General features: G+C 40.2%; 1 protein-coding gene, 1 long non-coding RNA gene and 1 other non-coding gene across 7 annotated transcripts in view; 1 reads left to right on the top strand and 2 right to left on the bottom strand.

Moving 5' to 3' along the window:
- Positions 1-23,083, top strand: part of LOC103349802 (uncharacterized) — a 43,021-nt gene that overhangs the window by 2,564 nt on the left and 17,374 nt on the right. The window lies entirely within an intron of this gene.
- Positions 9,434-23,083, bottom strand: part of FILIP1 (filamin A interacting protein 1) — a 268,181-nt gene continuing 254,531 nt past the window's right edge. For all 5 annotated transcript variants that reach the window (XM_089333003.1, XM_089333004.1, XM_008263118.5 and 2 more), the window contains one exon: positions 9,434-12,997. Coding sequence is in view for 2 of the 5 variants with exons in the window: in XM_089333004.1 (XP_089189130.1) it covers positions 12,957-12,997 (41 nt within the window). In the remaining 3 variants the exon portion in view is untranslated. The remainder of the gene's footprint in view (positions 12,998-23,083) is intronic.
- LOC127493351 (small nucleolar RNA SNORA28) lies at positions 16,610-16,736 on the bottom strand. The gene has a single exon (XR_007923407.1). It is a non-coding gene; the product is annotated as a small nucleolar RNA SNORA28 (small nucleolar RNA).

Genomic DNA, 23,083 nt, shown 5'->3' with positions numbered 1-23,083 from the left:
TAACTGATTTGCTATTACAGCATTTTGTATATATGACAATTATTTTGCCTTCAGTTTTTCTTGTGGTTTTAGTGATCTGAAAGATCATGATGTACTTACCTGCTTTCTTTTTCTTTTGTTTATAGGAAAGATTAGTTGACTTTTTAAAAAAAAATGAAATCTACATTGCTGAGTGTGCTCTTTTGGTTCTCTCTTGTTTTCAAAAGAAAAAAAGTTTATTTGAAAGGCAGAGTAACACAGAGAGGGAGAGAGAAATCTTTCATCACTGGTTTATTCCCCAGATGGCTGCAATGGCCGGGGCTGGGCCAAGCCAAAGCCAGGAGTCAGGAACTCCATCCAGGTCTCTCACAAGGGTGACAGAGCCCTTGCCCTTGGGCCATCTTCCATTGCTTTCACAGGTGCATTAGCAGGGGGCTGGATCAGAAGTAGAACAGCCAGGGCTTGAACTGAAATACATATGGGATGCTGACATTGCAGGCAGTGGCTTAACCCACTGTGCCACATCACCAGCCCCAATTAGTTAACTTAAAAAAATTATTTGAAAGGTGGGGTTACAGAGAGTAACAGAGGCAGAGAGAGAGAGATGGCTTCCATCCTCTGGTCACTCCCCAAATGGCTTCGATGACTGGGGCTGGGCCAGGCCAAAGCCAGAATCCAGGCACTTCATCCAGGTCTCCCACCTGAGTACAGGGGCCAAAGCACTTGGGTTATCTGCTGTTGCTTTCCCAGGTGCATAGCAGGGAGCTGAATCAGAAGTGGAGCAGCTGGGACTGGGATATATGGAATGCCAGTGCTGCAAGCTTTGGCTTAACCTATAATGCCACGGCAGTGGCCCCCAGTTAGTTAACTCTTAATCTTTCTTTTTAGTAATTCCATTTTGACAGAAATGCAGAATTGTAGAACTGAAAGTTAGATTGTTGTCTAAAACTTAAGAATCCAGATGCAGTCTGTAGGAACAAAAGGAAAACTACTTGCCTGTTGCCTTTTGATGGTTCACTGAAATGAGCTGAGGTCAGGCAGATTTATAAGAGAAAAAAAAGCATACAAATATATCAACATAGATGGAGGCAGTCACAAAATTTAAATACCCACAAATCCAACATGATTCAGAAACTTACATACTTTTCTGCGTAGGGGATAATGGACAAGGTAGATGATTTTAGGATGGATAGTAAATTATTTTTAGGCAAATTCAGTAGCCTTAAAGAACATATAATGACCTATGAGAGTCTGTTTGGCTTGGAGAAAAGACAGTCTGATCAGTGATTCATTTTGGAATACTGGTGGACTTAAATGGAAGACAGTGGATTGTACTTTTCCACCACTGTTTTCTGCTGCCACAATTTGTTTCTTTACCTAGCAAACATTTTTTTCACCTCATTTCAAAGGACTTAGAATTTCACAATTCTAATTTTTGCCAATATGAGTATCAGAGAAAACTGAAAATGGTTCAAATTGTTTTCAGTGACTAAGTGGGTTGCTTCTTTATTTTTCAAGGAAACAAATATGTTGATTGATTTGCATGGCAGAGTTACGGAGAGGCAGAGGCAGGAAGAGAGAGAGAGAAAGAGAGAGAGAAGAGGTCTTCCGTCCGCTGCTTTACTCCTTAGATGGCCACAACAGCCAGAGCCGTGCTGATCCAAAGCCAGAAGCCAGGGGTTTCCTCTGGGCCTCCCAGGAAGCTGGATCAGAAGTGAAGCAGCCAGGACTTGAACTGGCGCCCATATGGGATGTGGGTGCTTCAGGCCAGGGCTTTAATCTGCTGTGCCACAGCACTGGCCCCCAATTGGTATTTTTGTCCTATTCAGGTTAACTATGGCAGCTTAGAGAACTTTGATGACCCTAGATAATAATCATTTTTAATTATTTCGGAGGGCTTTTAGCAGAATAAGGTAGGCGTTGTATAATAAATTCAATTTCATGTATTTATTGCATCAAAGATTGATTCAAACTGATTTTGAAAAATTATTTTCTAGAATTAGTCTTCTCTTGATTATTATGTATTATATTGCTTGAACTCTTTCAGGTACATCTTTTAAGAAAATGCTTTTTTCGGCTGGCGCTGCGGCTCACTAGGCTAATCCTCCACCAGCGGCGCTGGCATCCCGGGTTCTAGTCCTGGTTGGGGCGCCGGATTCTGTCCCGGTTGCCCCTCTTCCAGGCCAGCTCTCTGCTGTGGCCTGGGAGTGCAGTGGAAGATGGCCCAAGTGCTTGGGCCCTGCACCCGCATGGGAGACCAGGAGAAGCATCTGGCTCCTGGCTTCAGATGGGTGCAGCGCAACAGCCGCAGCATTCAGCTGTAGCAGCCATTTGGAGGGTGAACCAACAGAAGGAGGACCTTTCCCTCTGTCTCTGTCTCTCTCACTGTCTAACTCTGCCTGTCATTAAAAAAAAAAAAAATGCTTTTTTCTCACACTGAGAGATTGATAAGGCTGAGATCATTGCTGGTGAGGAATGATTTTACAATTCTTGAATAACCAGTCAGTAATCAGAAATACAAGTCAAACAAGATAGTTTAATAGTTAGTGTCATTAGAGGAGGGAGGAATGACAACAGAATCCCTTAGTAGACAGCCAAAGAACTTTGTTTTTCAGGCCAGCGCTGTGGCGCAGTGGGTTAAAGCCCCAGCCTGCAGCAGCAGCATCCCATATGGGCGCCGGTTCAAGTCCTGGCTGCTCCACTTCCGATCCAGCTCTCTGCTATGGCCTGGGATAACAGTAGAAGATGGCCCAAGTCCTTGGGCCCCTGCACCCACATGGGAGACCTAGAAGAAGCTCCTGGTTCCTGGCTTCAGATCAGCTCAGCTCTGGCCATTGCGGTCATTTGGGGAGAGAACCAGCAGAATGGAATACCTCTCTTTCTCTGGCTCTACCTCTTTCTGTAATTCTGTCTTTCAAATAAGTAAAATAATTCTTTTTTTTTTAACTTTTATATAATGAATATAAATTTCCAAAGTACGATTTATGGATTACAGTGGCTTCCCCCCCATACCGTCCCTCCCACCCACAACCCTCCCCTCTCCCACTCCCTCTCCTCTTCCATTCACATCAAGATTCATTTTCGATTATCTTAATATACAGAAGATCAGCTTAGTATACATTAAGTAAGGATTTCAACAGTTTGCTCCCACACAGAAACATAAAGTGAAAAATAATAGATGATTTTTTTTAAATGATGATGAAATCAGATCAGACCTATTGTCATGTTTAATCCCAGTGAGAGTCAAGTTGGGAGTTGATAAATTTCTTTTTTTTTTTTTTTTTACAGAGGATCAGTTTAGTATGCATTAAGTAAAGATTTCAACAGTTTGCACCCCCATAGAAACACAAAGTGAAATATATTGTTTGAGTACTCGTTATAGCATTAAATCTCAATGCACAGCACATTAAGGACAGAGATCCTACATGAGGAGTAAGTGCACAGTGACTCCTGTTGTTGACTTTACCAATTGACACTCCTGTCTATGGCGTCAGTAATCTCCCTATGCTCCAGTCATGAGTTTCCAAGGCTATGGAAGCCCTCTGAGTTCTCCGACTCTTATCTTGTTTAGACAAGGTCATAGTCAAAGTGGAGGTTCTCTCCTCCCTTCAGAGAAAGGTACCTCCTTCTTTGAAGACCTGTTCTTTCCACTGGGATCTCACTCACAGAGATCTTTTGCCAGAGTGTCTTGGCTTTCCATGCCTGAAATAACTCTCATGGGCTTTTCAGCCAGATCCGAATGCCTTTAGGGCTGATTTCTGAGGCCAGAGTGCTATTTAGGACATCTGCCATTCTATGAGTCTGCTGAGTATCTCACTTCCCATGTTGGATCACTCTCCCCTTTATTTATTCTATCGGTTAGTGTTAGCAGGTACTAGACTTGTTTATGTGCTCCCTTTGACTCTTAGTCCTTTCATTATGATCAATTGTGAACTGAAATTGATCACTTGGACTAGTGAGATGGCATTGGTACATGCCACCTTGATGGGATTGAATTGGAATCCCCTGGTATGTTTCTAACTCTACCATTTGGGGCAAGTCAGCTTGAGCATGTCCCAAATTATACATCTCTTCCCTCTCTTATTCCCACTCTTATGTTTAACAGGGATCACATTTCAGTTAATTTTCAACACTTAAGAATAACTGTGTATTAATTACAGAATTAAACCAGTCATATTAAGTAGAACAGACAAAAAAACTACTAAGAGGGATAATGTATTAAGTTGTTCATTAACAGTCAGGGCTATGCTGATCAAGTCACCGTTTCCCATAGTGTCCATTTCACTTCAACAGGTTTCCTTTTTGGTGTTCAGTCAGTTGTCACCGATCAGGGAGAACATGTGGTATTTGTCCCTTTGGGACTGGCTTATTTCACTCAGCATGATGTGTTCCAGATTCCTCCATTTTTTTTGCAAATGACTGGATTTAAAAAAAAAAAAAAAAAAAAAAAACAAGAACTTTGCTTTAGGAGGGAAATAAGATTTAATTTCACCCTTCCTTTAAAGGAAAGATATCTAAAAAGGCCTCAGACTTTATGACTTTAATTGCATAGAATCTCTTAGTTGATTACTTGCCTATGGCATTTGTCTTTTATTTATTTTTAATTTTTTTAAAGATTTGTTTTATTTATTTGAAAGACAGAGTTACAGAGAGAGGTAGAGACAGAGAGAGAGGTCCTCCATCTGCTGGTTCACTCCCCAGATGGCCGTAACGGCTGGAGCTGCACCGATCTGAAGCCAGGAGCCAGGATCCTCCTCTGGGTCTCCCACGTGGGTGCAGGGGCCCAAGGACTTGTGCCATCCTCCACTGCTTTCCTAAGCCATAGCAGAGAGCTGGATCAGAAAAGCAGCAGCCGGGATCAGAACTGGTGCCCATATAGGATGCCTGCACTTAACCCACTGTGCCACAGTGCCGGCCCTGACATTTGTCTTTTAAATATGTGCAATCAATCATAGATAAGGTCTTTCCTTTAAATATGCTGTTGCCAGCACTAGGTTGACAGCCAGATGACATCTGTTACATGTATAACAGTGAAATTATTTAAAAAAAGGGGATACAGCAGGGAAAGGGCTTAATTTATTCCATGAGAATCATCAGGAGATACAGGAAAGTCGATCTTAAAAATGTGAATTTATTTTTGACAGGCAGAGTGGACAGTGAGAGAGAGACAGAGAGAAAGGTCCTCCTTTGCCGTTGGTTCACCCCCCAAATGGCTGCTATGGCCGGCACGCTGCGCTGATCCGAAGCCAGGAGCTCGGTGCTTCCTCCCTGTCTCCCATGCGGGTGCAGGGCCCAAGCACTTGGGCCATCCTCCACTGCCTTCCCGGGCCACAGCAGAGAGCTGGACTGAAAGAGGAGCAACCGGGACAGAACCGGCGCCCCGACCAGGACTAGAACCCGGTGTGCCGGCACCGCAATGCGGAGGATTAGCCAAGCGAGCCACGGCATTGGCCTAAACAGATATTTTTCAATATTATACAGAAATACAAGGATAGTGGTATGTGTAAGTTGCCGTGGGCTCAGAAAGCAACTCTTAAAGCTGATCCAGGAGTCAAAGAAATATTCTTTATATTGACTACAGACCTGAATCTTGAAGGATGAATGGAAATTTTATCAAAGCAATTTTGGTGGAAGTGGAGTCTGAAGTCAGGTAGCAGTGGGTTGCTGAGTTAGAGGTTAAGGAAGTGAAGAAAGCAAGTGGGCAGGATACTCCACCTAGAAGACTCAGTGCCAATAAAACTGATGCCATGAATCAGGTTGTTGGACCCCTGCTTTGTGCTTCACAATGTGCTAGTCAGAGGGAAGCCCATGGCATTAAAAATATTTAATGCCACCCACTAAAAAGCCTGTTTAATTTCTGGGGCTCAAAAAAGTCAACTTCCCCATTAAGTCTATGTTGTAAAGGTCATTCTTCAAGAATATGTTGAAATTATTTTAAAGACTTCCGATCCAGCTCTCTGCTGTGGCCTGGGAAAGCAGTAGAAGATGGGCCAGGTCCTTGTGCCCCTGCATCCACGTGGGAGACCTGGAAGAAGCTTCTGGCTCCTGGCTTCAGATCGGCGCAGCTCCAGCCGTTGTGGCCATCTGGGGAGTGAACCAGTGGATGGACGACCTCTCTCTCTGTCTCTACCTCTCTCTGTAACTCTGTCTTTCAAATAAATACAATAAACTTAAAAAAATGATTTTTTTTTTAAAAAAAGAGGGGCCAGCATTGTGGCCCAGCAGGTTAAGCCACTATCTGCAATGCTGGCATCCCATATGGGTGCTGATTCATGTCCTGGTTGCTCCTTTTCTGATCCAGCTCCCTGCTAATGCACCTGGGAAAGCAGCAGCAGATGCCCCAAGTCTTTGACCCTCTGTACCCATGTGGGAGACCGAGATGGAGTTTCTAGCTCCTAGCTTTAGCCTGGCCCAGCCCTGGCCATTGCGACCATTTGGGGAGTGAACCTGTGGATGGAAGTTCTGTTTCTCCTTCTATCTGAAATTATGCTTTTCAACTAAATTCAACTTTCTGCTCACTAGACTAATCCTCCGCCTGCAGCAGCAGCACCCTGGGTTCTAGTCCCGGTTGGGGCGCCGGATTCTGCTGTAATAAAATTTCCATTCATCCTTCAAGATTCAGGTCTGTAGTCAATATAAAGAATATTTCTTTGACTCCTGGATCAGCTTTAAGAGTTGCTTTCTGAGCCCACGGCAACTTACACATACCACTATCCTTGTATTTCTGTATAATATTGAAAAATATCTGTTTAGGCCAACGCTGCGGCTCACTTGGCTAATCCTCCGCATTGTGGCGCCGGCACACCGGGTTCTAGTCCCGGTCGGGGCGCCGGTTCTGTCCCGGTTGCTCCTCTTCCAGTCCAGCTCTGTGCTGTGGCCTGGAAAGGCAGTGGAAGATGGCCCAAGTGCTTGGGCCCTGCACCCGCATGGGAGACAGGGAGGAGGCACCTGGCTCCTGGCTTCGGATCAGCGCAGCGTGCCGGCCATAGCAGCCATTTGGGGGGTGAACCAACTGAAGGAGGACCTTTCTCTCTGTCTCTCTCTCGCACTGTCTAACTCTGCCTGTCAAAAAAAAAAAGAAAGAAAAGAAAAGAAAAGAAAAATATCTGTTTACATCTGCCTTTGTTACTAGATAAAAGTTAATCAAGATCAGATACTATTTTTACTCATTTCTGCAGTAGAAAAGATACTAGATAAATCTTGTTGAACTGACCTGACCTACTCAGTAAACTCACATTTTAGTGGGAGAAACTTAGCAGGAAACGCTTAAAATTCAACAAGATCAATCCCATATAAGTTGTGTACAAGAGGTTTTAGGAGCTTTAAAGAAGCACCACATTTCATCCCCTCTGTGATGACAAAAGTTAAACCAGAGAAATGAGTCTCAATTCAAGAATGATATTGTATTTCTCCACCACCGAGAGAACAGAATAAAAAATAAGGGAACATAGACAAAGTTGAGCCTTACATTATATTTATTATAAATGACCTGCAAGATTGTGTACTCTGGAGGGCTGGCGTGATGGTGCAGTGGGTTAAAGCCCCAGCCTGCAGTGCCAGCATCACGTATCCGTGCCAGTTCGAGTCCCAGCTGCTCCTCTTCTGATCCAGCTCTCTGCTGTGGCCTGGGAAAGCAATAGAAGATGGCCCAACTCCTTGGGCACCTGCACCTGTGTGGGAGGCCCGGAGGAGGCTCCTGGCTCCTGGCTCCTGGCTTCAGATCAGTTCAGCTCTAGCCATTGTGGTCATTTGAGGAGTGAACCAGTGGAATGGAAGACCTCTTTCTCTCTGGCTCTACCTGTCTCTGTAACTCTTTCAAATAAATAATTCTTAAAAAATAATAAAGCAAGTAAAGCAGTACTGATAATGCATTCTGGACAACTGAAAAAAAATCATGTACTCTGAGTGATCATGTTCTTTCTCTTAAGCAAGATCTCGGTAGGCTTTGGTTGCCACGGAAACATATATCTCTGATGCTCTCAATTTCTGAGACATACTGAATTTGTTCACTTACGTACTCCATTTGTTCCACTGCCTGCTTGCGTGAGTGCTCCATATAGGAACCATTCTTTGTGAAGTGAAAAATCAGTGGGCACACTTTTCTTAAAGTAGCCTAGACCAATTGGTGACTTGTTGAGGAACTTTGTGTTATCAGAAAGCATGTCTTCCTTTAGAATCAGTGATGATTGAGGGTTTCTTCCTGTTTAATCCATGTGATATGCACTTGAAAATGCCCGTGGGTATAGATGTTTTTGCAAGGGAAACATCAGCTCTTAGAAGAGTATGGTGAGGAAAAGGCACAGATACCCTAACCTACTACTGAAGGAGTTCTTTGGGGTTAAAAGCCAATAAATAGATGCCTGTGAAACACCCTGCCATTTTCACCAAACATGCCATGCTGTCAAGGCAGAGACAGTGAAAGCCAGGAAGGCCAAAACAGAGATTGGAGAAAAGGAAACTAGGTAGCTGAAAGATGAGTAGGAAAGACCTCTTTCTAGCTGGAGTTAACTGTGTTTTTATAAATATTTATCCAGTATCTTGCATTCACTGTGAGGAATATGCAAGTTCTATTTTTAAAAGTCTTACAAATGGGAGACAGCTTTGTACACTAACATCAGTCAATATGGCTCCTAAAGAGAGAAAGAGTTTTTCTCCTTAAAGATGCTTATTTCTGAAAGAAATATTGGGCATAATGCCAGAGGTAACTAAAAGATGTCTGATTTTCTTTTTAAAAAATTATCCACAAACATCAACTAGATTCAGCCAGTGCTTTTAAATTATGTACACCAATGGGCTCTCTTTAAGGTGAGAGGCTACAGAGGCTGCCTATGGTCAAAACTCCCTAACATCTGTACTTTACCTGCAGAAAGTATCTTGGTTTAGATATCATCTTTACCCACTTTTTTCTTTTTTTGATAAGTGTACCTCTATATAATAAGCAAGAGAAACCCATTTCTTTGTCACAAATAAGGAAAAGATAAATTAGGATGGGAAATAAGACCATGGATCACTCTTTCTTGTCTATAAATAAAAGGAATTGGAGCAGAACCATATCTCTACCATATCCCATTTTGCTGAAAGCATCCAACTGCCTCTATAGAAGCTGAGCTGTGGACTACTGGCAAAGCTTCAGGGTATTGACTCTATATGATCCTCCTTCAGATTGACAGCAGAGAGCAGTGGTGGACTATTCTGGATGTTGTCTGACTGCATTTGGTGAAGATAAAGGAGGGAGGGAAACCCCTTAGACAGTTTCTATCTCTTGGTGTCTTAAAATTTTTTCCTTTGTAAAGAATCCAATTTGGTGTAATTGAGGGAAAACACCCATATTTTGGCAGTCCCATTTTACTACATCTGCTTATCCATAGCAAAAGAAACTATATTTTTAAGAAAACAACTCAGAAGTGAAACTATTTAAAAGCAAAGAACTTTAAAATAAAAAGAAGGTTGCATGCACATTTTAAGTGGTTTAATTTTGTGACTATTATGTTCCAACTCAAAAAATATATTGCACAAAGCTTTGATATTACAGTTATTTTTCTCACATTCTGGTGAGATTCTGATAAACATAGTTGACTTAGGAAGTAATACAAATAATATCTTAACTGGTTAAATAATTTCAATAAACTGTGAAGAACTGAAAGCAGGATATTACATTCATATAGAAGACAAGTACATATCCATAAATTCACTTGGCTTCAGTGAAAAATAACTTCTCACATACTTAATAAAAATTAGAGAAAAAATTAAAAATTGTTTGAAAATAGAATGTATTTCCAGAACTATTCAACACACTCTTTTGCTCTCAAAAAAACCTGCAAAATTTCAGAGAATGTCTGATCATACAGTAAGCCTCTTATATTGGATATTTTTAAAACAAAATATATATTAAATAAATACAGATCTCCACTGTTAAAATAACAAATCTGTGGATGGCAAGGTAAAATTCCCCAAATAACATTAATGAAAAACACCACCAGGAAATAAATGTACCATGTCATGGCATCTATAAACATTTCTGTTCAAATTTGTGAATCTACAGCATTTTCCCTAGATAACAAACAACTGTCATCACATAATTATGGAATAAATGATAAACACTTAAAAAATAACTGCCAAAATTAATTCAACAAAACTTTCCCAATTTTTATAAATTTAAGACAGAGATTTTTACTTTTTCCTTGCTAGTGCTTTTAGCCCTATGCCTGAAGTGCATTTTATCTTCTGTTGTACATGTTACTGTTTTCGGATTTGTTGTTTACCAAAATCATGTACATCCTACTTTTATTATGTTTTTTATTCATTTCCAAGAAAATTCAGCCATAGGATTGGAGAAAGGTGGAAAACATTACATTTCCAACACCATTTACTAATTTAATTTCCCACTGATTATTTAGAAGCTGTGAATTTTTTCGGTAATGTTGATGTTTATGCTAATACATAAATGTATCACATCATGAATTTTATTTTCTGATTGTCCTAATATACAGTTAATTCTTCTCATTTTGTGAACATTCCAGGCATTTGACATGTGGTTCATAGACTTTATCCACTATCTTCATCAAACTCCAACACTTTATGAAATACTTGAAAAAAATCTTTGTAGAAGATACTCTTAAGAAACACTCCCATATGAAAAATAAAAGGTTAAAATAGTTAATTCAGTGTTGTGCCTTGAATGGGAAACACTGATTATATTTCAGAAAGCATTTATAATTATTCCATTCAGAAATGACTCTAGTTCAAATTAGTGATTGGAGATTTATTTACAAAAGGGAGAGAGAAATTATGTGAGCATAGGATAGTACCAGGGTTGCATGTTAAGGCAATTTTTTCAATTAGATGTGGATATCTAGATGTGACTATAAACTTATTTGCTTATGCATGATATGTCCATTCATGTTCTTGTGATTATCAGTTAATTTTGCATATTGTCTCTCATTCCAGAATTAATCTGATAAATTTTACCCTCTCAGATTCCATTCAGTTTACACAGAGGCCTTAGCTGTAGCATGGCAGAAGAAAGCTCAGTGCCTATCTAAATGACTGCACCATCATCCTAGCTGTTCTTGCAGCACCAAATTTCATTATAAATTTAGGAGAATAAAAAACTTCAGATCCAAAGATGCATACGTTACTTGTAATGTTTTAAGTTAAAATCAAGAAACTTTATATCTTATCTTCTAGCATTTTCACAATTAGTACAATAAAATTCTCACAGCTTGAGAAAAAGCAGTTTGCTTCAAAACTGCTCATCTGTGATACATCCAAATATTTTTGCCTCAGAGGCAAATAGGGAGCTCAAATGTGAGTCAGGAAAAATAGAACAATACTAAATAAAATCTTTTTCTAATTGAAAATGTCATTACAGTTCAACATTTCCAGGAAACAAAACTCAGTAACAACAACAGAAAAATCCTCACACATACACACACTAGTTTTCTTAGTAATCAAAACCAGGGAAGGTTATATGATGCTTTTTCAGTCACTAAAACTAGGGTAAGCCTACCCTTCTTTTAATTAAAAAAATCAAAAATAGTTTTTAACAAAGAATAGTTATTTTATTTATAATACTTGTTGAATATGACTTGCCAATTCCATGAGGTATATCTTAAAATCTTCCAAGGTTATGTAGGGGAAGAAACCCAGCATTAGTTCCTCTACTCCAGAGACTCAGCATGGACCCCCTTTGGATTTATTAGCCCGGCATAATCTGTACCTGGAAGAATGGGTCAATGGTATTATTCGTGTGGCTTTTAGTTATCCATGTGCATTCATAAGCATTCTCACCATAATCTTGGTATTTACCTGATAGATGATTTTCTGCCTTCAGAACTCGAATTGTCACATCTTGATTTATCTTTAAAATTATCTTTTAAGACCTGATTGAAAATGTCCATATTTTTAAAAACTAATTTTTAAAATAAATTATTAGGGTTTCAAGTAGATTTTACATGTACATTCTCATATAAACCTAAATTCAACAGCAGCTCTGACATGGAAACTTAAGTGACACATGTGCTTTTTGTCTTTAAAGATTATATTCTCTAACCTACATGTGATTATGAAAATCCATAAAACACAAGGAGAAAAAAGTTGTCTATCTCAGGATTTCTTACTATTTAAAAGATGCTAACTTATCTAGATCAGTTTTTATTTTCAAGCTTTCATTGGGGATAGATTATGAGAAATATCCTGGTATCACAGTCCTTATTGTAAGTCTTATAAGTAATATAAACAAATATAATTGATCTTTCATCAGAACTGTTCTGTACCCTTATTGGTTAAACTGGTACATATCCTTGTATGAATGTATTCCATATGAAAGTCAATTCATCCAAGGTTCTTGGCACAGAACACCAAACAGAGCAACTTCAAAAACTAGCTTTTAAAATTACACTCTTAAGGCAGAGCATTATTTGTCAGTACTGAACCAGGATCAAAATCATAGTATTATACAAATGAAAAGAAAACCTCTACCAGAATCTCCTGCTTCTAAGTTTTACTATGTTGTACTTTTTCTTGAAAAATAACAAATTGATGAAAAGAATTATGGGTTACCATTTTGAACACAACAATACCAATACTTTGAAGAACTGACAGTGTATTCCACAGATATATGTGCCATAGACTATGAAAAAGGAAACAGTTCTGGGAAAAAGTCACATTACAAAATGTATTATAAAAATAAATTACATAGCATGTGCCCATGAACCTGAAAGCTTTGCAAAAGAGAAATTTCTTTTGGCACAAAGATTCAATTGCTCTTGCTACATATTTTCATGTTATCAGCAAGGCCATTTCCAACTGTTACATTATACCCTCAAAAAAAAAAATCACTGGAAGTAGTCAAATGTTTCCAGTCGTGATCAGTAGCATGGAGGACTTTAGTGATGATGAAGGACTGTAGAAATATTATCCATTCAACAGGGATTCAGAGGAAGTACACACACCCAATATGTGTTTGGTTTACCATTTCATCTGGAGTTCATACGTAACTGGTGAATGATGATGCTTTCTATAAAGAGAAGAAAGACATGGTATTTTCAATTAAACTGAAACTCAGATCAATAGTTTATGTGAGGATCTTTACCACATCATTTCACCTCAAGACTACATGTTAAATACACAAAAGCAGGTTCATGATCCTGGTAGTAGCTACTAGAATACTTTACTATTCTTAAGCAACTTCATGTTGCTTACATGCTATATCTCAAATTCTGAAAGGCCTTGAGAAGCCATGTCTAGTATTCTAACAATATTAGGTCAATTTGACCATTCCTTGAAAACAAAAGTAGTGATTATTTTATATATGAACAGTAACAATGAGAAACTAGAAACCAGAATGCTTCCTATTCTGGCCAAATTCTTTCTGGTTTGAACTCCCTGAATTTCTTTTTTTTTTTTTAAGTGCATAGATGGGAGTTTTAATAAGGAGATATTCATTACATATTCCTAAGAACTGAATAAATACAGATGACTCACTTTTGTCTCTGATTGCTTCTTTTTGCAGAACTCTATATGCTTTCACATCTAAATTCATTCCAATAAAAGCACATGGCTGGACCGTTCTGATTACTATCTCAAGCACAAAATAGATTGAGATAGTAATCAAAAGAGTCCAGCCATGTTATTGATATTTGATATATGAAATTATTTTATTGGTGTTACTTTTATATTAAGCCTTTATAAACACATGTCATCCTCATGTTTTTTCATTCAGTCATTCAAGAATTATTTACTAAGGCCATCCATGCTTGGATGGAACAACACTGGTGAGCAGAATGAGACAGTCTTTCCATCACTGAGGTCATACAGAGCAGAGGACAGAAAATAATATGCTTCAAATAGTTTCTCCACATGAAAATTTTATTGCCTCCTGTCAACATATGACAATATTTTGAGAGCAGAAACATATATTAAGGTTTTTTATCAATAGCCTGAGGAAATTTCCAAGCATTCCTTTCACTTTAATTTTCAATGCCTGCTATCTGCATTTTAATTCTATGTGTGTAATAAATATTTAAATTAACATTAATCAGATCACATTATGCCATAGATCTACAGATTCACACTAATTATTCATAGGGAATGATCGTTTGTGGGAAAAGAAAAAGCTTTCTTATTTCTTGAACTTTGCCAGATGATGGCCACTAGGTAGAGCTGTTTCTACTCCTTCCCTCAGCTTTTCGGCTTGAATTTGAGATAAAATGGATATGAAAGCAAAATAAAAGAGAATACATTAATGTCTAATATACTTTAGAATATTTACTTCTGAGGCTTTTATAAAGTTTTTAAGACCTACGTACTTATTTTTCATTATACCAGAAACCCTTAGAAATTGATTTTTTTCATTGAAAAATTATTCTAGTTTCAAAGTATCTAAATGCCTAAAAATGTATAAAGATCTACTGGCAAAAAATTAAAAGCACTAATTAAAATGTTATGTAGTTAAAAATCAGGGTCTGAGATTAAAATGTTATTTCCCATTAAATACTTTTTCTTTTCTAAAATTCTGAGCTGGGCCAGCACTGTGACACAGCAGGTTAAGCAGCACCTGTGACACCACTATCTCATATAGGCACTGGTTCGAGTCCTGTCTGCTCCATTTTTAGACCAGTTCTCTGCTAATGCACCTAGGAAAGCAGCAGAAGATTGCCCAAGTACTTGAACCCCTGCCATCCATGTGGGAGGCCTGGATGAAGCTCCTGGCTCCTGCCTTCAGCCTGGCCAGTCCTGGCCATTGCTGCCTTTTGGGGAGTAAACCAGCAAATAGAATTCTCTCTCTCTCTTTGTCTCTTCCTGTCTCTGTAACTCTACCTTTTAAATAAAAGTAAATAAAATCTTTAAAAACCTAAAATTCTGATCTAGGTGTTTTGTTTTTTTTTTTTTTTTTTTTTTTTTTTTTTTTTTGACAGGCAGAGTGGACAGTGAGAGAGAGACAGAGACAGAGAGAAAGGTCTTCCTTTTGCCGTTGGTTGACCCTCCAATGGCCGCCGCGGCCGGCGCACCGCGCTGATCCGATGGCAGGAGCCAGGAGCCAGGTGCTTTTCCTGGTCTCCCATGGGGTGCAGGGCCCAAGCACCTGGGCCATCCTCCACTGCACTCCCTGGCCATAGCAGAGAGCTGGCCTGGAAGAGGGGCAACCGGGACAGAATCCGGCGCCCCGACCGGGACTAGAACCCGGTGTGCCGGCGCCGCAAGGTGGAGGATTAGCCTATTGAGCCACGGCGCCGGCCCTGAACTAGGTTTTAAAGACTGATGTGGGCCGGCGCCGCGGCTCACTAGGCTAATCCTCCGCCTTGCGGGTTCTAGTCCCGGTCGGGGTGCCGGATTCTGTCCCGGTTGCCCCTCTTCCAGGCCAGCTCTCTGCTATTGTCCGGGAGTGCAGTGGAGGATGGCCCAAGTGCTTGGGCCCTGCACCCCATGGGGGACCAGGATAAGTACCTGGCTCCTGCCATCGGATCAGTGCGGTGCGCCGGCCGCAGCAGCAATTGGAGGGTGAACCAATGGCAAAGGAAGACCTTTCTCTCTGTCTCTCTCTCTCTCTCTCTCACTGTCCACTCTGCCTGTCAAAACAAAACAAAACAAAACAACTGATGTGACCTGTGTCTCAAATCTTCCTAAAATAATTAAATTATATAAGTACTTCATTTCCTTCTCTTAAGAAAGAATAGAAAGCATCAACCTAAAGGAGTAAAATTCAGAATTGTTCTTATGGTCAATGTAATTTTTTTTTTTTTTTTTTTTTTTTTTTTTTTGAGAGCGAAAGAGAGCATGAGATCTTCCATTCACCGGTTCACTTCCTAAATGGCTGCAATGGCGAGAGCTGGGCTGATTTGAAGCCAGAAACCAGGAGCTTCCTCCAGGTCTCCAACATGGGTGCAGGCGCCATCCTCTGCCGCCTTCTACCAGCAGGGAGCTGGATCAGAGGCAGAGCAGCCAGGGCACAAACTAGGGCCCACACAGGGTGCCAGAGCAGAGGCAGCAGTTTCACCCGCTGCAGTGGTCTTGACGTCAGCCCTGGTCAATGCTTGTGTCTTTGTTTCCTCAGTACAATATGAGAGCGTCAGAAACCATCTCCAACATCCTTTGCAGGTGTGACATTTCTTGTTACTACAGCACCTTCTTTTTTTTCCCGTTGAATGCTTAAACCTCTTAATTCCTGGAATTGCTTGCTCTTAATCCTAGCATTTTTCAGTCTCTATGATGATAGCATTACATTTTCTTTATTTGAAAAGCTGAGAGAAACACAACAGACACAGATCTCTCATCTGCTGGTTCACTTCCCAAATGCCTGCAACAGCCAGGGCTGGGTCAGGCCGAAGCCAGGAGCCTAGAACTTTATCTGAATCTCCCCATGTGAGTAACAGGAGCTCAAGTACTAGAGCCATCATCTACTGTCTCTCATAGTGTACATTAGCAGGAAGTTGGGACTGGAAGTGGAGCTGACCCAAACGTAGCCTCTCAGTGGAATATGAACACCCTAATTGGTATCTTAACCATAGCACCAAATGCCCACCCCTGGTAATAGTTTTTTACAATTAGTATTTGGTAAAAATTTGAGTATTTGTACATAGAAGAAACAATATCTTGGCTGAAATATTATTTTGTTTTGTTGTTGTTGAACACTGCTTAAGTATAATATAATGGCTTGTGTAACAGAAGAGAGATTTCTGGAGCAGTTTAGACTTCCTTGCTATAGGAAGCTCAAATTGTGTCAGATGGTTTTGACAGTCTGCCACAGAGTGTTGCTTGCAATGGAATATTACTTTCAATTACTAATGTTTCAATTAGCAAACTAGCAATCCATAAATGGTATATATGTGTGTACATATATACATACTTTATTAACTAGACTGTCTCACAAATATTTGATAATGCCAAATAAATTTATTCTAAATAAATTCTATCAATAAAAGATGGTATTTTAATATTTATATAGATGAACTTCATTTAAAAGAATACAAGTAAGCCCATTTTATACATATGGAGACATATAATTTCTACAGACAAAATCTACACGGTAGTGTTTTCATTGAAACTTATTAAACAGATTTATTAAATTTTAGTTGCATATAGTCTAAGTTTTTCACTAATCTCAGCTGAGAATACTCAAATAAGAATCATCCAGCCAATACACAAAATTGTGAGAAATATGTGTTGTTTTATACCATTACATTTTGAAATAACTCATTAACAGCAAAACTATCTGATACATATGTAATTCATAAACGCCAGGAACAAAAATTAATACTTAAGAGATAACACTATTATATTCATGCATAGAAATGGAGGAGGGCAGAACTCCCAAGTCTCTTCCTGTCTCTTTACAATTTAGTACAATAAAATAATGTTTACATTTCATTGAAGTTACAAAGGCAGTGAGCAAATTTCATTCCATCTCCTACTCTGTCTCCATTTCATCCCAGAATGAGACTAAGCATAGCTGATTTGGAGCCTTTACAATGACCATGATAAAATCAGATACAGCTAGTAACTTTTCTCTTTCTAGTAATTTATACAGCTTTTAATAGGCAGATTGGGAACAAAGATCATAGTTCATTGTATCTATTAGCAAAAAAAGCACTTAAATTTAGGGCCCTTTGATATGCAGACATTTATTAAGATAATTGGAAGGGAAAAAAAACCCTAAATTTTCATCAGCATATACACATGAGGGACACTAGATTTTTATATACTTTTGACATTAACAATTTACAGAAATGTAGGACAGGTGTTTGACAGAACAGTTAGCATGCCAGTTCGGACAGACATCCCTTCCACAGTGCCCATGTTGATACACTGGTGCCACTCCCTATTTTAGCTCCTGCTAATGGGCACCCTGGGAGGCAGTAGATGATGACTCAAGTAGTTGGGTTCCTATCATTCACATGGGAGACCCAGACTGAGTTACCAATTCCTGTCTTTAGCCTGCCTCAGCCCTGGTTGTTGTGGGTATTTAAGCAATGAGCCAGCAGAGGATCCCCTCCTTTCTCTCTCTTTTTCTCTCTCTCTCTCCTCTCTCTCTCTCTTTCTCTCTTTCTCCCTCCCTCCTTCCTTCCCTCTCAAATAAATACATTTAAGAAAAATTTTCCTGGGCCTGGCACTGTGTCACAGCAGGTTAAGCCACAGCTTGCAGGGCCAGCATCCCATATGGACACCAGTCTGCTCTAATTCCAATTCAGTTCCCTGCTAATGGCCTGGGAAAGCAGCAGAGGATGGCCCAAATGCTTGCACCCACATGGGAGACCCATAAGAAGTTCCTGTCTCCTGGCATTGGCTTGGCCCAGCCCTAGTCATTGCAGTCATTTGGAGATTGAACCAGCTGATGGAAGATTTCTCTCTGTCTCTGTCTCTCTGTCTGTCTCTCTCTCTCTGTAACTCTACCTTTCAAATAAATAAATCTTTAAAAAATAAATAATTTTTAAAATTTTCAAAATGCATTTACAGACTTTTTCCCCTTATGTATTTCTTTAATATTATGTTGATGGTTTCTCCTTATAAAACTTCAGATAACACATTAAAATACCTAATTTGTTATGATATTATCATGAAATGATGATGCTTAATAATTCATTCTTTTATTATGTCAGCTTTTAGATAACATCCATGAAGCAGAAGTTCAATATGTTATCAAATTCCTAATTATACTTGACTTCCTACCACAGTAAGCCTTGATCTTTGCTGGCTAGTATCCCAAAACCCCTGGCCAGACAGTAGATTTAGCTCCAAAGCTGCATGTAAGAAACAGAATTTGGAGAGAAATTTGGGGAGACTATCTCTTGAGTGCTTGAGGCGAATCAGAATTGTTTCTCCCCAGGAGAGCTCCTTGTCTGTGAAGTGGAAGAGAGGTACTTCAGAAAGTCAGACCCTCCCGGGCACTGCACGTTTTTACACTCTGCTCAACTCTCTGCAAAGGGACACTGGAGCTCTGAATTTTAAAAGTCTGCTTTACTAAATGAGACCAAGTCACTTTAAGACAAAAAACAGCGGAAGTTCAACTTACAGCAGGACTTCTCCTCAGTGCAGGAGGGCTGCTTCATCCAAGTCACAGAAAACATTTCCTCCTGGATTTTGCCTCACTCTGTTCTGTGGCTCCCTTCCTAACAGGGGCTATGTCTAGAAGGCATGATTGCAGCTCAAGGATATGATGCTCTTCCTCTCCACCAGCCACCAAACCTCAGCTTAGAACCTACTGCCTTCAGGGTAATCATCCACCTGCCAAAAAAAGGTCCCACATTCTCTATGCCTTTTGGAAGTAGGAGTATCTCAACACTACTTATTTTCAAGTGTCTCATTTTCATAAACTGCTTTAGGTTCACTTGTGTGATTATCACATTCAGAAATTAATCAGCGTTCTGACAAAACATCTGTTTTAAATAGGAAGTTCAATAAACTTCCCCTGTTGACTTGGACTTGGATTTCTTCTTTTGGATTCAGCTCAGCTAATTAAAAATACTTCCGCTAATCAGTTCTGTCATTTGCCCTAGAAAACTTTTGAACCAGAGGATATAAATTCTCTTGGGCTTTCTCAATGACCTAATAGTTTATTTGCTTCCTTCCAAAACATTTCCCACTCTTCCATGAGCCCAGATCATCTCTTAACTCCCCCAGTTTGCAGGAGTTAACAATAATCACAGAAATGACTGATACCTTCTTTTTCTGGGAGGCCAGTCCTTATCTCCAGCATGATGTTTCCCAGATAAAAGCAAATTTGAAATAGTTTCCCCATGTGTAACACTCACTATAAATGAAAACTTAATATTGGGAAACTAGGTAAATATTTGAGCCAAGCTCACACAGTTTCTACTCTTTTAGATGCAGAAATTAAATGCCTAAATTGTGTGAAGTCTATGGGTGGTCATAAAATAGCATGAAAGGGGCCAGCGCTGTGGCGTAGCGGGTAAAGCGGCCGCCTGCAGGGCCAGCATCCCATATGGGCACCGGTTCGAGGCATGGCTGCTCCACTTCTGATCCAGCTCTCTGCTATGGCCTGGGAAAGTAGTGGAGAATGGCCCAAGTCCTTGGGCCCCTGCACCCATGTGTGAGACCCGGAAGAAGCTCCTGGCTCCTGGCTCCTGGCTCCTGGGCTCATATTGGCGCACCACCAGCTGTTGCAGCCATTTGGGGAGTGAACTAGCAGGTGGAAGACCTCTCTTTCTCTCTCTTTTCTGCCTCTCCTTTTCTCTCTGTGTAACTCTTTAAAATAAATAAATCTCTGTCTCTTTTCTGCCTTTCCTTCTCTCTCTGTGTAATTCTGACTTTCAAATAAATAAATAAATAAATCTTTAAAAAAAACAGCATGGAAAATAACATTGTGTGTGAAAATTGTCATCAAACACTACTATAAGAACTTTTACATATATAGTTTCTTCTTTTTAAAGTATCTCCTGTCTGTATTTTTTAAAGATTTATTTATTTATCCGAAAGGCAGAGTTACAGAGATGTAGAGGCAGAGAGAGACAGGTCTTCCAACCGCTGGTTCACTCTCCAGATGGCCACAATGGCCAGAGCTAGGCCCATCTGAAGCCAGGAGCCAGGAGTTTCTTCTGGGTCTCCTACATGGGCGCAGGGGTCCAACAACTTGGGCCATCTTCTACTGCTTTCCCAGGCCATAGCAGAGAGCTGGATCAGAAGTAGAGCAGCCAGGACTTGAACTGGCACCCATGTGGGATGCAGGCACTGCAGGTGGCAGCTTTACCTGCCAAGCCACAGTGCTGGCCCCACACATATAGTTTCTATATAGATATCTCAGTATCTTAAAAACATTTGACAATATTATTTTGGTCTAATGGGTGTGGGTGTTTCAGTCTACCTATAAATATACATTTAAATAAATCTATACTTTGTTCCTATGAAGTAATTTCATCATATAAAATAATGAATAATGCACTAAGAGAAACAAGAACTGATTTTAGATTCTGGCCTTTGATTTTGATTTTTGATTCTGGCTTCATCATTAAAAATATGGTTAGATATTTCTAACCCTTGGGAATTTACTTTTTTAAATTATTTTTTGCTTTTGTGTTTTTGTCATTGCTGCTGTTGTTTTTTAATAACAGAGAGAATTATCCTCTGAGGTCTGGTTCAGCTCTAATCAGCTCTGTGATTTTGTAATTCTGTCCATCACACATACTCAATATATTAGCGCAAGTAGAGAGGCTAAAAGTGCTTTTACCAAATCAGCAATTAATCATTCATTCTTAGGAAAAGCATTGTAGCAGGATCCTAGAAGTTGCTTGCTAAGTCATGGGGAAGCCTATGATACCATGACTAAGAAGGAATACCAGAATCATAAAAGCTTATAGCTAAGGTAAAGTCATTTGCCAAAGGTAATACAGCCTCTTGGTGGCAGACGAGAGTGTCATTCCAGTCCCGTCTCCTGGCTTTCAGTGCTCTCAGGTATCTACTCCATTGTTCAGTAACCTCCTTCTCTGAATGGTCACCTTGATATCTATCCAAATTCCAGATCCTACTTGGTGGTGGTGGTGTTCAGTCCTTTTAAATGAGTGCTTCTGTGCTACTGTGGAGGGTCTTTCGTGAACCTGAGGAGCATGACAATCTCTGAAACTTTCTCTTGGGGAATTAGAAGCACCACAAGGGATAGCTGTTTGTGACTTATGCAGGGTGTATTTATGTCACAGAAGAAAGTGCTCACATCGCCTTTGTTCTTCACAGTGTGGTGGCTTCAGAGGCAAGAACCCCCCAGTCCAGGACTCCTGGCTATTCTGCATCCATTACCTGCCACTGTGCCTTTGGAGGAAAGCAGAAATAACTTACGCATCCAGAATGGAACTACCTGGCTCTCTTCCAATTCCACCATCTCTTCCCACCATGGTCTCATACATGACTTGCTGGTTCCCTCCATGACTTTTTGCATTGCAGACCAGGGGAGGAATTGAGAGTACCTCTTTCTTGCCCTACTTCCTTGCCTTTCTTCACCTGCTAGTTTTGTTTCTCTAGAGTGAATGGCAAGGTTTTTTAGCCTTGCAAAGCCTATGATAGATTCTGAAATAACAGCTTTCCTCCTAGAGGAGGCAATGTTTGTAAAAGAGATGCTGAAGAAAGAAAGGCACAACCAAAAGAGAAAGGGCAATTCAGGCAGAAGGAGCAAACTGAGCAAGTCAAGGAAGGATGGCAGGGCCTGGCATGTAACAAGCAGTTCTCTAAGCTTGGAAGACAGGGGTCCAGCCATGGGAATGCCAAATGTGCTCAGGAAACAAGAGAGAGGGAGAACCCAATCACAGGCAGCCTTACATGCCACACCAAGGAGTTGGCATTGTACTCTGCAGGTAAAGGAGGAACATTTGGAGGGTTTCCAAATATTGAGTGACATGATCATCTTGCACTGTGGAAAACAAAATGAAAAACAGATCCGAGAGTTTTGAGGCTGGAGACTAATGACACCAGTTAGAAGGTTATCAGAATAATTCACAAGAGACATCATGAAAAGCTCAAGTTGAGGATGGTGGAAGTAATGGAGAGGTTTGACTGACAGAAGAGGTTAAGGGGCCAGAATTAGAAGCTACTTGAGGACTGAGGGAGGGTTCCAGCTTGAGTGACTGGGTGGATCAGGATATCCCTGCTGAAGGGGAGAAACATGAGAAGGAGGAGAGTTGGAAGAGGGATGGGAGGCTTTGAGAATGGTTTTTACACCAACTGAGTTGGAGATACACAGTGCAAAGTTAGACACAAAGCTGGAGATGGAGGTCTGGGAGTTAGCATATGAGTGAAAAATTAAGTCATGGGAGGATATCAGATGGCTGGAGAAAGCCTGGAAATTAGGAAAATGGTTTTTGACAATGATATGGGGAAATCAATCCTTACTAGGTATGCAATATGCAAAAAACAAGGAACCAGCAAGGGAGGCAGAATAGCCAGACAGGTAAAAGGAAATGCAAGGGAGCTGAGATGTCTTGGTCAGGGAGGGAGAAGAGCATAGCCTAACTCTGCTCTTACCCTTAACAAAGACCAGAGGTTTAGTTTCTGGAAATGCTGACTTAAGAAGTTCTGGACCTGAGCACAAGGATGGGCGGCATAGAAAGAATGGAGGGGAGTGAAAAGTTCACACACTGGACTATGAAATTATCTCCCCTGACCT

The sequence above is a fragment of the Oryctolagus cuniculus genome, chromosome 5 (assembly GCF_051225735.1).
Source record: "Oryctolagus cuniculus isolate XC-2025 breed Fujian yellow rabbit chromosome 5, ASM5122573v1, whole genome shotgun sequence".
NCBI classification, from domain to species: domain Eukaryota; kingdom Metazoa; phylum Chordata; class Mammalia; order Lagomorpha; family Leporidae; genus Oryctolagus; species Oryctolagus cuniculus.
The sequence above is the reverse complement of the archived record's forward strand: the minus strand, read 5'-3'. Positions and strand labels throughout refer to the sequence as shown.